Source organism: Augochlora pura, chromosome 3 (assembly GCF_028453695.1).
Source record: "Augochlora pura isolate Apur16 chromosome 3, APUR_v2.2.1, whole genome shotgun sequence".
NCBI classification, from domain to species: domain Eukaryota; kingdom Metazoa; phylum Arthropoda; class Insecta; order Hymenoptera; family Halictidae; genus Augochlora; species Augochlora pura.
In genome coordinates, this window is record NC_135774.1 from 31,776,103 (window position 1) to 31,788,985 (window position 12,883).

Sequence of the window (12,883 nt, forward strand, 5' to 3'; positions counted from 1 at the left end):
ACGTATTTGCGTTAAGGAAAACGAGCAGCTCTATTATTCTTTCGGTATCTTGGGAACAGGTGATCGAGAAAATTTAAGTAGTCGCTGTGTTACATTGGATCGTTTGACCATTAATTAAACGAGTGGACAGCCGTATTATTTACAAGACAATCTTCACATATATTTACAAGCATTTACGCCGCAGTTAAGAAGCGTGAAATTTCAACAGATAAGGCTGGAATTGAAAGTCGAAATACGTTCGGCCATGTATTTCCTCGTAGAGATAAAACGACCGAACCTACACGACGATGGAAACGTTCGCGGAGCATGTAAAATATTTTTCTGTCGGCGTAGAGAGATGATAAATTACTTCCTATACATTTATTTTCACCTCGATCGTTTTCCTCTCCAATTCGATATAATTTGCTCTCTTTTCCCTGCTAACAAGGCACGCCGGACATCGTCGTTCTATTCGCGCAGAAAAACTTCAACGACGATCCGCAAACGTTGCCGCGGTTGCCGGCGAATCGAAGGCAGTCTGCCCGGGACGTGCCAATTATTTGAATCGACGAAGATCCATCGAGTACGCGGGGGTGTTGAAGCGCTCGCAATTTTTTTTCGTGCTTCTCGTAGTACCTTCACCCTAGCACAGCAAGCACAGGTGCGAGTCGACGAGGGTCTTGCGACAGAGGCACTTCCACGAGACATGCAGTCTTGCGCCACACTTCGTACCCATTTCTTTAGATCATCGCTGCAAGAACTTCTTGCCTGTTTTAAAAAGAAATCGTTAAAAAATCGTTTCTAGCGGAGTGTCGCAATCGCTTTACATACGTCGATGACTGGAATAGCTTTACAATGTATTATTTACGAGCCTCCCGCAAAAAGTACCGGGTACTGGTCACTAGAGTATGGACTGTTGTATAGCTCGTGTAATGAGAATCGTAACCAATGCATAATCATTGCATGCGCCGCGAACTGGTTTCTCGGAGATTGATTTAACAGAAACTGAAACCGTAACTTTATAGCCTCTGTGTCATCGGATCCTAATCGATTAGATTGTAATCGATTATGGAAAGCTGCAATCGGTTATTAAGAATAGTTATAAATAAGAATAGCAGCCACCTATTTCGACGTTTCCATCAGGCAATCGAAATTCGGAATAAAGTTTGAAATATATTTATCGTGGAATTGGTAATTTAAGGTCCTCGACCATTCGTTCCCCATCTCGATGTTCACGTTCCTCTGGACACGGTCCGTTCTCGAAGCCAACTAATTGTAATTAGTGTCTCGTCCCTTCCCTGAATCAACGATGAATATTGAAGAATGTTAATCATGTCCGTTCGGTATATAATTAACACCACCAAGGCTCGATATTATTCTTAAATTGCGTCAACGACACTGCTGCGTTGCGTTCGCGTCCGCGTCGGAATCTAGGAATGCAATAGGAAGAAACGAATGGGGAAGTTGCTTGGTCACATGGAGTACATCGGAATTATATAACCATTGTGTGCACGGATAAGTGGTTCCGCAAGCGTCCCAAATTAAATCCATGTACATCTTAATTCACTCGATTTGCGAGAAACGTGTAGATCATTCGAATAGCTGTCCAAACATTCGGACGAATTGATCGAGAAAGATTGAAAGATCGTTGCTAGTAGGAAATTGAACGTTTCTCGTTCGCGTCGCCGCAAAGAGCATTGCATACCTAAGAAACGCGTGGAACGATTCCAAATTGGCCGGAAGATATTTAATTTAGTCCGGCACGGTCTACGAAGTGCGATAGCATCGAATAAAACATTTGCGAAGCATAGTTCGCACGGTGAAAGCAGTTGTCTGCGAATGGTCGTCATGAATCGCAAGTGCGACCGTCGCATCGGTGTCCCCCGAACGGTGGGCGTAGTTTAAAATTAGCGTGGCTGTAAATCAAGAAAATCTACAGGTCATTAGCCGAAGGCAATCGGCGTGGACATCGCGAAATCCTATTCGGACCACGTGCGACGCCAAGCCGCGTTTCTATTCCTATCGACGATGTCCACGCGCGCGGCCGATCCCTGTTCTTTTACGCGGAATAAATCATCGAAAGCCCATGGCCGGTCATCGGTGGAATCCGATTGCTCGTTTCAGGCCCCGCAAGGCTTCCCGCCGAGGGTATAATAATTCTTAGCCAATAGGCCTGACTGCGCGCGGTTCGGTCAACCGCTTCGGTTTTGTAGGACAAGGGTAAGAAAAAGGGTAAAAACGGAAGCAAGAAAAAAGGCAAATTAGAGCCGGTCGTTGAGCGCGACCGCCGTTCACGAAGCAGCGAGAATACCGGGGTGTAAAAAAATCCACGCAATTAAAGGACAATTATTTTGAACGCCTGTTAAACGTTGCTCTCGATGGCAACCGGTGGGAGCCGGGGTTGTTGCCGGCGTGTCCTTGCGTCGAGACGAGGCACGGGCTCCGCGCTAGTAACGTTCGTTGCCCTTTTCTCGCAATTTCTTCGATCGATGTTTCTCTTGGTTCAATTGCTTTTATTCTACGGGGAACTCGCTCGGATCAGTGAAAACAAAAGTTGGTAAACGTGTTTTAAATACTTTCCCTCTTTTAGAGATCGGAGACCCGATAATCGTTTACCTGGAAGATGCTGATCGACTTCCAGGTCGACTTTGATCTTGAAAAATTCCGTTTCAAGATCTTGCCGCGATCTCGAGGATTCGGACTAAAGAGCAGTCAGACTTAGGAAGTCAGGCTCGCGTCATCGTTGTCTTTCTTCGCCAAAAGAGCCGCAAATTACGTAGCCGATCGCGCGAAACAGGATCTTCGTTGTACGGCCACGAATGAATAATCGAAAATTCTGGAATTCCAATCGATTCCAGATTCCTGGTACACGCGCAACTTCGTTGAGATTCCTGGTGTCGAATTGCCACGGCTGGACACTGGACTACGCCAGGAATAGATGTACTTTGCATAAAAGCTCGCCACCGGGGAACGACGAGAATTTGACGAAAAGAATTTAAGAAAGTGCCACGTGTGCAGAGTGAGCGAGCGAGCTAGAGAGCGAGAGAGAGAGAGGGAGAGAGAGAGAGAGACGAGTTCATTACCATCGCTCCCAGAGACGTGCGAGTGAATCGTTACACGCGCGAGATGTGTTGCTCGACGAGGATTTCGTAATTTCGTGTCACCACCCTCGACGATCGACTTTTACCCTGAACGTGCCGACACTTTCCCAAAAATAAAAATCATCGACGGGAAACCCGTTTGCGGTGTTATTCGCGCGGGAACTCGCTCGAGGAAGGAAATTAAGATGTCTAGCACTATGTAGGACCTTATCCTACTTTGCCAGACGGTGTTATCGAATAATCTCGGACACGGGATTCCGTTCCGTAGTGATTTGGTTAAACGACGTTCCAGAAAACTTGTCTACCTATCGTTGAAACGAGCTTCGTCCATGGAGAAAGCATCGTTGCTCTGACAAATTTCAATTGGTAATTTTTCGTTTATTCCCGTATACCGGTGGTATTCAAAATTCGACACACATTCCATTGGATGTTCGACGTTGCGATTAAACCGCGGTTCTTCGCGCGGTAAACGCAACGCGAACATTGCTTTCCATTCTGCCGTAAATGCATGGAATCTGCGGTCCGCGGTCAGGTAATAAAATCGATTCTTATCGGCACTCTACTCTATTAAACTTCAAGTTACGAGTGTAAAAGTCGCGAGCGCGCAGTCGTCGGTTTCAAGATCTGGACTCGAAGACAAAACGAAAACACGCGAAAGACGAAAGTCGAGAATGCAACGACCCGAACAAGGTTTCGACAGCAAGGAGACGCGACCACGAAATCGGGTTAGCTCGAGATTAGGCTAATTTTCTCCGATCGAATGCAAGCGGTCATCGAAACGACCTTAAAGTGGCACGCGAGGAACTCGTATTTGCGGAACCGAACCAGGTTTCGTGTCCGTGAGACGGCGACAGTTTCCCGGCTGGCGGATATTACGCGCGGCCTGAGGTCAACCTAAAATCGAAACGGTCAGTATGTTTATAGGAGGACATACAACATTGAGCAATGACCGTGTTCGATGTGTGTCCAAGCGTATCGTGTGATTTGCACGCCGCGTCGGCCGCTTATTACATTCTTGGATAACTAGTTTAGTGGCAACTGGCAAGTTCACTACCCCACTTTTACCTCTCGCATATCATTCCGTTACTCAAGGCCAGCCTCCAGGAGATCGACACGTTAACAAAACGAGCGACAAAACTAGCTCGATCGCCCCGATACACCTGTCCCTGGAGTACAAACTTTGGTATTCTTTTTCGATTGAAGAATTATGATTAGACGGCGGCGCGAAGTTGTTCGGCAAATAGAGGGCGACGACCCGGGACGAGCCAGGAGAAATAGGATAAGTGGAACGCAAACGTTTTATTGCGTAGAATGTTTGTTTATGCTGGACGGGGAAATTGGCAATTTTTCGATTTTTATTTCGATAGAGTTCGTCTGTAGCGGAGACTCGAGGTAATTAATAATTGTGCAATTAATAGCTTCAACCGAGTTACTCGCGATGCTATTTATAAAGCTATAAAGAGACGACGTTGGAGTAAAAAATCACGCTGTCGACCTTGCGACATTAACTAAGTAGGCGACGCGTAAAACGAAGAACCTTGAGGATTGAAACTAAAAACATTAACTAAAGAAATGCGAAATCAAACTTGCAGTTCCGAGTGGGTTGTTAAAGATAATGAGCGGTTGAAAATGATATCTGTCCACCGGGAGAATTGTTGAACCATTAACTCGTCTAAAAAAACAGCGATCATTTAACTCGTATGAGTCGAGACCGTGCGAAATTAAGGATCTGAAATTTATGGTTCCGACCGAATCGTTTCAAAATTCTCTTGCAGTCGAGGAAACATAAAAGGATAATGGGCAGTGAAAAATGGCCCTTGTTTCACCCAGGCACCACCACTCTTGGATGATTAAAAATAAACTTACCGACCTCCGAAAGCGGATTCACTCGAAATCGTGTTACTTTCTAAGTGCGAAGAGACTGAATTTATTTAAACTTTTCCGCATTTATTCAATCGTATGCTAGAAAGGAATCTTCGAAATTTGGACTCGTACCGAGTGGTCGGCATCTTCCTGTGCTCGAAGCAACACGGAAGCGACGCGGTATCGAAAATGGGGGGGTCCGTCCGCGGCGGACTATCGTCGACTCGGCCAGAACTCTTGCAAAGGGCCCCAGAGATTCAGAATCCGATCACGGCACGCCTCTGCCACTTATTCCCGTAAATATTTAACTTGGTATTAACTTGTCAATCGGCGTTTGACCGATGCGCAGTTACCGATCACGTCCGCCTGCCGGCTGCCGGCTGCCGGCCGCCGGCCGCTGGTGTCCGCGGGACGCGGAGTATTATTTGCCTGCCGTGACCTCAATTAAACCGCCGTGCCGGCAGAGAGGCGAGCAGCGAACTTGTGAAACGCCGGTTGGTGCCATTTACTGCATCCTGACATGCCCAATCCACCGGATGATCTCACACACTTGTAGACGGACACCGACGAACCGCGCGCTGGTCGAAGCGGTGACGAGCGTCGCGACGCGTCGTTCGCGGTGAATGCTAAGAAATCGTTGGGAATCAGAATCAAGTTTCGATGACGAAAGTAGGCACCGATGCGCTCACTACCAGGGAAAGAATGCCGTCTTGGCATTGGGTTGTTGCCGACAACTGGGAAAAAGGAGACGCGCTCGTACGATCGCCGCGGCGCGGCGGCGGCGGCGGCGGCGAGAGTCGTTACGTGCCCACCAAACGTAAACAGTCTCGGGAATGATTGATTTTGCAAATAACTGTCGCCGCTTTTCGAACCGATTGGCTATTCCGGGCCAACCGCTCGCCTGTCCGCGCGAAATCGCTCAACGGTCATGTCTATGGAGAGCAAATAGGATTGGAGATCGCTCCGCGGCGAACTGGAACTCTGACGCGTTTTACGCGCGCGCTGCACCGTTTCCTAGCGTCTGCACAGAATCGCGACTCCTGATCGCTATCGAGTGTTGGGCGAGACTCGCGCGAATTCATTCGGAGCTATCCAGAATTTATGAATCTTTTTACACGTTCCTTCTCGTTCCATAAAATCTTTGGATTCCCTCCGTTTCCGTTGCCAAGTTATTTTTAAAAGCGAAGCACAGCCTTTTAGAAAACGTATCGATAGATGAGTCAAATTGTTGCGAGAAAGATGTCGTCGTCCCAACATAAATATTATCCCAAGGCAAAGCGAGGCGATTGTTTAGTAAAATCAGCAGCCCATCGGACGCGGCGCGTGGTGTCGAGTAGTATAGGACTGCGTGTGATCGGACTAAGTCAGTAGCGGCGTCACGCGATCATCGGCCAAGATGTTTGCCGAGAGCACACGCAACGCGTTCGTGAAATTAATAGTTTTCCATCGTGCAACGACGATCGACGTCTACGAGTCCGAGTAAATAGCAAAACCCCGTGATTCGTCTATTTCATACGATACCCTTTGGCGACAGTAACCGGCAAAGTATTCCAGCTATGCGCGAATGTTTGTCCAGATTGTAACAAGTCTGGTCAAACATCTGTGGGACAAAAAATGCTTAATGTCGTAACGCGCGCGATTCTGCAACCGTTGCGAAAGAATTTTAATGTGTTGAGCGCGGCGAACCACGTGGAAACGAAAAATCGATTTACGAATAGAACCTCGGCATTAATTATGTTTACGATCGGCGTCTATTGGAAGCTCGATTAGATTCTATTCCTGTCCGAAGAATTTGAATATTTTCCTGTTTTTAATCAGCGTCCCGTTGATTCAGCTATTTTCTTCGAGCCTGCTTTCGAGTTGCCAAATCGATAATCGTTGGGACATTTCGTAGAGAGAGCCGATGAACTTTGGTTATTGTATTTGAAAGGTGGAAGAACCGTACGTTCCTCTAGCATGAATATCGCAGGGGTGTTTCACGCAATTGTTACACATAGCGTTTCCAGTGCACGTGGAGCGTTGGCTAATCGTCGCCGATCAAAAACCGCTTGGTCGCAGTTCGCGTTTCACTATGATAATAGCATATAGTACCGACAATTGGATCGCGACAAATTGAACGATATACTCGAACGACTTTATTGCGAATGCTAAATTCTATTAATGCATTCTCTAGAGGAAAAGGGGCGTTAGTAAAAGAGATACAGCTTCGAAGCAAATACTATTTTAATTAGAAACACGACAACTACGTCGTTTCTACTTCCATTAATAACGAAGCCCTGTTCTTTCTTGCAGAGTAGAACGAGCACACGAGACTACAGGACAAGGATGATGAGTTCCATGCAAACACAGCTACCTGGATCCATGCACGATTACCAAGTCGATCCTTACCGACTTCTGGACGACGACCTTAAAGACGTCTACGATAATATACGAGAGGTCAGTAGGACCCGACGTTAAGCGACGTTTTATTCGCGGTGTCTCGCTTCGAACGATCGTCGGCGATTTTTCTCGCAGGAACGTTCGTTGCGTTTATCAAATTAACGCGACGCGTTCGGACTGTGTCCACTTTCTATCGCGCAATCTGTATTTTTCCGTGTAAGGACCAGTCCAGTTAAGCGAAAAAATGAGGAAGCTTGAGTCCCGTAAATAGCACGGTTACGTGCCTCTAATATGTACGTACGGGGAACTGTTGGGAAACGTACTTGACGAAAAGGTTCGCTGCGAAAAATATCGGCGCCGGAGGAAAGTCTGGAATCGTGATCGCGACCGTATAAAGCCTAGAATTTGCTTCACCCTCCGTGTCCTGCATTATGTTACTTTTACTTCTCGCTGCTAGTTTTCTTCCGAGCATCTGTGTCGAGATTCCTCCGAACAGAGCAACGGCTGAGTAATAAACATAAGATCTCGGAATTTTAATGAACATGCCGCTGCACAATGCCAGCAGGAAGCGATTCGATTGCGAATTTTTCGCATTTGCGACAATGATGAGGGTGGAACACGAGCCTCTAGACGCGTTCGAGGAATTTCAAAGCCATCTTACAATATTCTTGACGCGCCAAAGCTATTCAAGCTTTTATTTTTCTTTGCGGCGATCGATTCGGAACATTTCTACACTGCATGAAGATCTGCGTAAAGTTGGAGGAGTAACCTCGACAAGTGCAACCGCAAAATACCTTGGGAAGCAACAGTCGAGTCGGAGAAACAAACAATCGCCAACTCGACAATGATCGCTCCTTGTAACTAGGATCTTCGAAAGCTATCATTTATTAGAAGTGGCAAATCCGAGTAATTATTGTTACCTTGAGCAACAATGTGTCATGGCATCGTACACGGTGCATACAGCGAAGAAAACGATCCAAGTACGTCCATTCACAATTGCGTTAGCATCTCCCAATGGCAGTGATGTTCCAGACCTCGCGCTGCAACGTTGTTCATAATTTACAAGCAATCGTTTGCAACAATCTCTGACGAAGGTTACCAACGTGCTGTAACAAATGACTGCATTCGTAATTGCAAAAATTGCTGGAATCAATGTCAAACAATTATACCGATGCTCAAAAGTTGCATGTCCGAGAATATTGAGCTTGCAATTGGTCGAATTATTTGCTTCTGCCACAGAGATTCCATCTACAATGGCAAAGGGACTTCGACGAGTAGAAAATCTGTGCGGAGCCCTCCGGAGATCCACTTGTTTCCTCGCAGTCGATTGATCAAAGTCGCCCGCACCTTTCATCGAAACGCCAAGCAAGGCAAACGTAACGCTCGTCTTTAGTAAGAATTTAAAAACTGAAAACCTTGCGGGCAAATTCAACGTTCAGCATCTCGAAAGAATCTCAGCGGTCCGAAAAAATTGAATCATCGCTAAAAAAAGGCTCAAGGATCGTTGTTCTGCCGTCGAATTCGCGTGTCACAGCGAGGAGGACGTGGGGGCCAGCTCATTGTCATTGATTTCCTACTACCATCGGCAAGTACTTCCGCCAGGGCGTTTCAACAGGAAGAGGTGGACCAGATCCGGAAGGGAAAGAAAGCCGTGGTTGGCTCCCCCGATGGCCACTGTGTCAGGAACAGACTCATCGATTTGCATCATCGCCGGGTGTTTCGTCATTGCGCGGCGCGAGACTCTCGGTCGCCTGAATTCTTATTCTCTTCAGCGCCCCTCCCCCCCTCTCTCCCTCTCTCCCTCTCTTTCTCTCTTTTTCTCTCGTCGGGTTTCTAGTCGACGAGTTGATCGTCGCGCCGCGTAATTATAAATATTTATAGTGAGGAATGCCGTTTTCACGACAAGGCGCCTATGCTCGAGGCGCTTCGCGCGCTAGCGAAAGCAGCCGCTGGCTGGCCGGCTGGCTGGCTAGCTTCACGGTCCGCATATATGGCCGAGAGTAGAACTTTTACTCACGAGCAGCTGCTATTGTGTTTGCGTATGCGCGTGCGAGCGCGTTTAGAAAGCACTTTTCTCGTTGCACCATGGAACGCGATAACGCACTGCTCATCGTCACGCAATTACGTGGCGTGCCGCCTCGCCTCGCGTCGCCTCGCGTCGCCTCGCCTCGCCTCGCGGCGGGGATAGGATCGGCAGCCTTGTCTGCACCCTCGGTTGACCCTAGCACTGACAGTGTCCGCGAACTGCCAATCTGATGGAACTTTCTCAGATAAGTACCAGATTAGGATCAGAGAAAAGCGAACTTTATTGTGAAAATAATATAATACCGCTATTAAACTCCTTACATGGTTCGTAATGATCCTTCAGTCTAGTGGTAACATAATAGATAAATGATATGGTGAAAACCCCTATTAAGAGCTGTTAAAGTCTTTGCAGATAAGGACGTTTCAAAACAACATTTTTCTGACTGAGTTTAATAATGCAACAGCGGCCTAAATAATGGAGAGAACGAATAATACATTTTGATCTTCTGTTTGCTGTATCTACGATTACACCCGCTGGAATATGATATGCAGTTCTAATATTCTTGCGTCGATGCTTGTAATGAAAAGGTTAACATCGGAGATATCCATTGACTGCCGCAATGGTCACGTATATTACACCACTGTAAAACGTAATTCGAATTCCTAGACTGCAGACTCGATGCGTTTACAACGGAAACGAGTAGATGCAATTTAAAAGAGGGAGAAAATTACAATAATTGAAGAATACCACGAAATCTGTCTGGAAAGTGTTCGTCTCTCGTTCATCTCTTTTTTCCCGTGGGGGCTGTCGAAGATGACTCTCGTTTATGCTAAATGCGAAGTCTTTAAGCGGTCTAACCAGGAAAGAGACCTTTGCGCGCCGAAAGCCATGGGAGTAAATGTCATGAAAATTGAACGATCGGTTCGCCGATGGTTTCGAACGAAGCGGCGTTCCACAATTAGAAGAAAGTACGGATGGATCGTGTTTAGGGTACTGCTAATTTCCGATCAGGTGGCCACCAGAAACACCCAGTCATGAAAGCCTATCTGACGTAAGCTCGTTTTGCGAGTTGCTAATCAACGTTCCTTTCGACTTTGGCCAAATTCCAGGACGGACTTTCAGCTCGTGTCGCGGATGGAATTGAAAGCGGTCCTTCTGCTCTTTTCCTACCGTGCTTGCAATCCAGCTGTTCGTCACGTATGCGAATCATCATCATTGTCTTATGGCTAGCCGCCGCCTATGCACGCGCCGGTATTAAATCGGTTTAGAATAATATATGTAACGACTGCATTGAATTGAAAAAGAATCGCTGTAATCGCGCCGATTCGATTCTGAACGGTACTTTATAGTTATACACTTGATAATAATTGTTCGGAGTTTGCGGTTAAATTTTCCGTCCTTTGCAAAAGAAATTAATTTTCGCGACAGCGGTGGTACGCGATGAACTATTTTTGTTTGGCCGACGCGTGGCGCGAAATGATAAAGTGCCCATTGTGCTCGCGGCGAAAGGAGTAAATGCGAGACAATCGTTTCCCAGGGTAGTAGGTAACATTCGATTCACGGGTTACACCACAACGACTCCTTGCGACAGCTTTAATTTTTGTCGGTCGAAGGCGACGATCGGCGTCGCGGTTTTCCTAGTAACAATGAGAGCTCTCCGTTTCATCGTCCTGAGTCAAGGTTACGTTTGCCATTGTTTCAGGTACTCATCAGGAACACGACGCAGAAGGAGCTGCAAACTATAGCGACATACTACTTCGACGGCAAGGGAAAGGCGTTGCGGCCGATGGTGGCAACTCTCATGGCACGAGCTATCAATTTCCACAAGGAAAGAAAGTGAGTTGTGAGAGGCACAGCTGGCGAGAATCTTTCAAGTTCGCCGCGAACGATCTTCTTTTGTCTTGCGATTCCGGGGGTTGCTACGCAGATTCTCCTTGCCATTCGAAGGCATAGGGTTTGGAACAGTTTATTTTTAAATACTATTTTGGATTTCGACAACGGTTTCGAGCGCAAAAGGGTTAGGAGATTTTTCACTTCTCCAGAAAGTCGAAGGAACGCTCGAGAACAAACGAGCGTTTCACTTCCACGACAATTCGGAACAGCGATAAATTTCCTCGGAGAGTTTGAAGGACGAGACACGGGATAGACCGGATCGCGTGAAGTAACATAAATATCTTTCGTAACACGCGCCGCGCCGCGCCACGCCACGCGGGTCGCCAGTGACCCACGGAGAAGCGTTTTCTCTAGGCCCGCACTTTCACTAGGATGATTTATCGTATCACAAAACGGTTTAGTATTCCCGACGGATGCGCAGCCGTGACCTAGGGGGTCACCGGTGACCCACGAAACACGTTCCCTTGAAAATGAAAAATTAAATTGCCTTCAATTTCCGAAAGGACGTTCAGCGTTTCTGTAGGCAAATAAGAATCAAGTATGAAAATTTGCGAAGATGGATTGTTGTGGCGTAGATAATATTTTGAAGGCTGTCTCGAGCAAACGTCGTTTTTCATTTGCAAGCCATAATTGTATGCAGATATCGCAGCGTCGTAAACGTTGATACAAAGAAGAAGAGAATTGCTCGGTAACCCCCAGTGAAATTACATTTTCATTGGAACAGAATCTGAAAGCCCATTGGAAAAGAAATGGAAAATTTCGCGAACACCTCGATAAAACGCAATGGCGTCGCGACGCGTTTAGAAAGCACCGAAAGAATGTTGTCTGTTTCAAATTCATAAATCGCTTTGAAAGCAATTACCTGTCGTCGTAGGCGAACCGTCGCCGATGAATATGAATGAGATGTTCCGTGAATGAGAACTAGTGTAGAGTACGTTATCGCATATGCCCGGCGAATTGTAAATAGTAGTAACTATGGCAGCGTGTTACCAGGCTCGCCGAGGATAGTCTCGTCGACTGTTTCGGCCGGCGATTATGCAAGGTGCCAAATTCCTCGATGAACCTCTCGATTCCTGCTCGACCGCCCGCCTCGCCACCGCGGAGGACAGCAAACACTCGAACCAGAATAATACATCGGCGACGCTATCGTCGTTCAATCTCCCCGCATGGTTTTTTCGTGTTGCCTCGCGAACGCCGTAAAAACTATAGCGCGGAGTTTCTCTAATTAACGAGAAAACAGAGACGGACAATTACATACGTCCGACCGTCGGATCTCAAATATTTGAGGCTCGAGGCAAACAGCCGCGGGTTTTTCTGGACCCTTTCTAAATATGTTCGTTCGCGCGCTGATCAAAATTAGAGGAATTCTGGAAACCGCGGTAGCTTCGGCGCTATGTAAAATAATTCCGAATACGGTTCACGTCTGTTTAGGTTTGAGATTTATTCGCTTTTAATAGACCGTGGTTTTTTGTGCGACATAAAAGTCGCGTGCCCCGATTACGCGATACCAAGAGCTATGCTAAATTCTTCGATCAATTTTAACGAGAGTTTTTTTTTGTTCCGAGTACTCAAAATTCGCATTCGTAATTCGAGGAAATGATCGAGACCGTTGACGTGGCAGTCGCGGCGCGTCTAAGTAATC

The 12,883-nt window shown here is 46.8% G+C and overlaps 1 protein-coding gene across 1 annotated transcript in view; it reads left to right on the top strand.

Moving 5' to 3' along the window:
- Qless (decaprenyl diphosphate synthase subunit 1 qless) overlaps nt 1–12,883 on the top strand; it is a 43,509-nt gene that overhangs the window by 21,213 nt on the left and 9,413 nt on the right. Inside the window, exons 2-3 of the mRNA XM_078176776.1 lie at nt 7,236–7,379; nt 11,051–11,184. Coding sequence (XP_078032902.1) covers nt 7,236–7,379; nt 11,051–11,184 — 278 coding nt within the window. The remainder of the gene's footprint in view (nt 1–7,235; nt 7,380–11,050; nt 11,185–12,883) is intronic.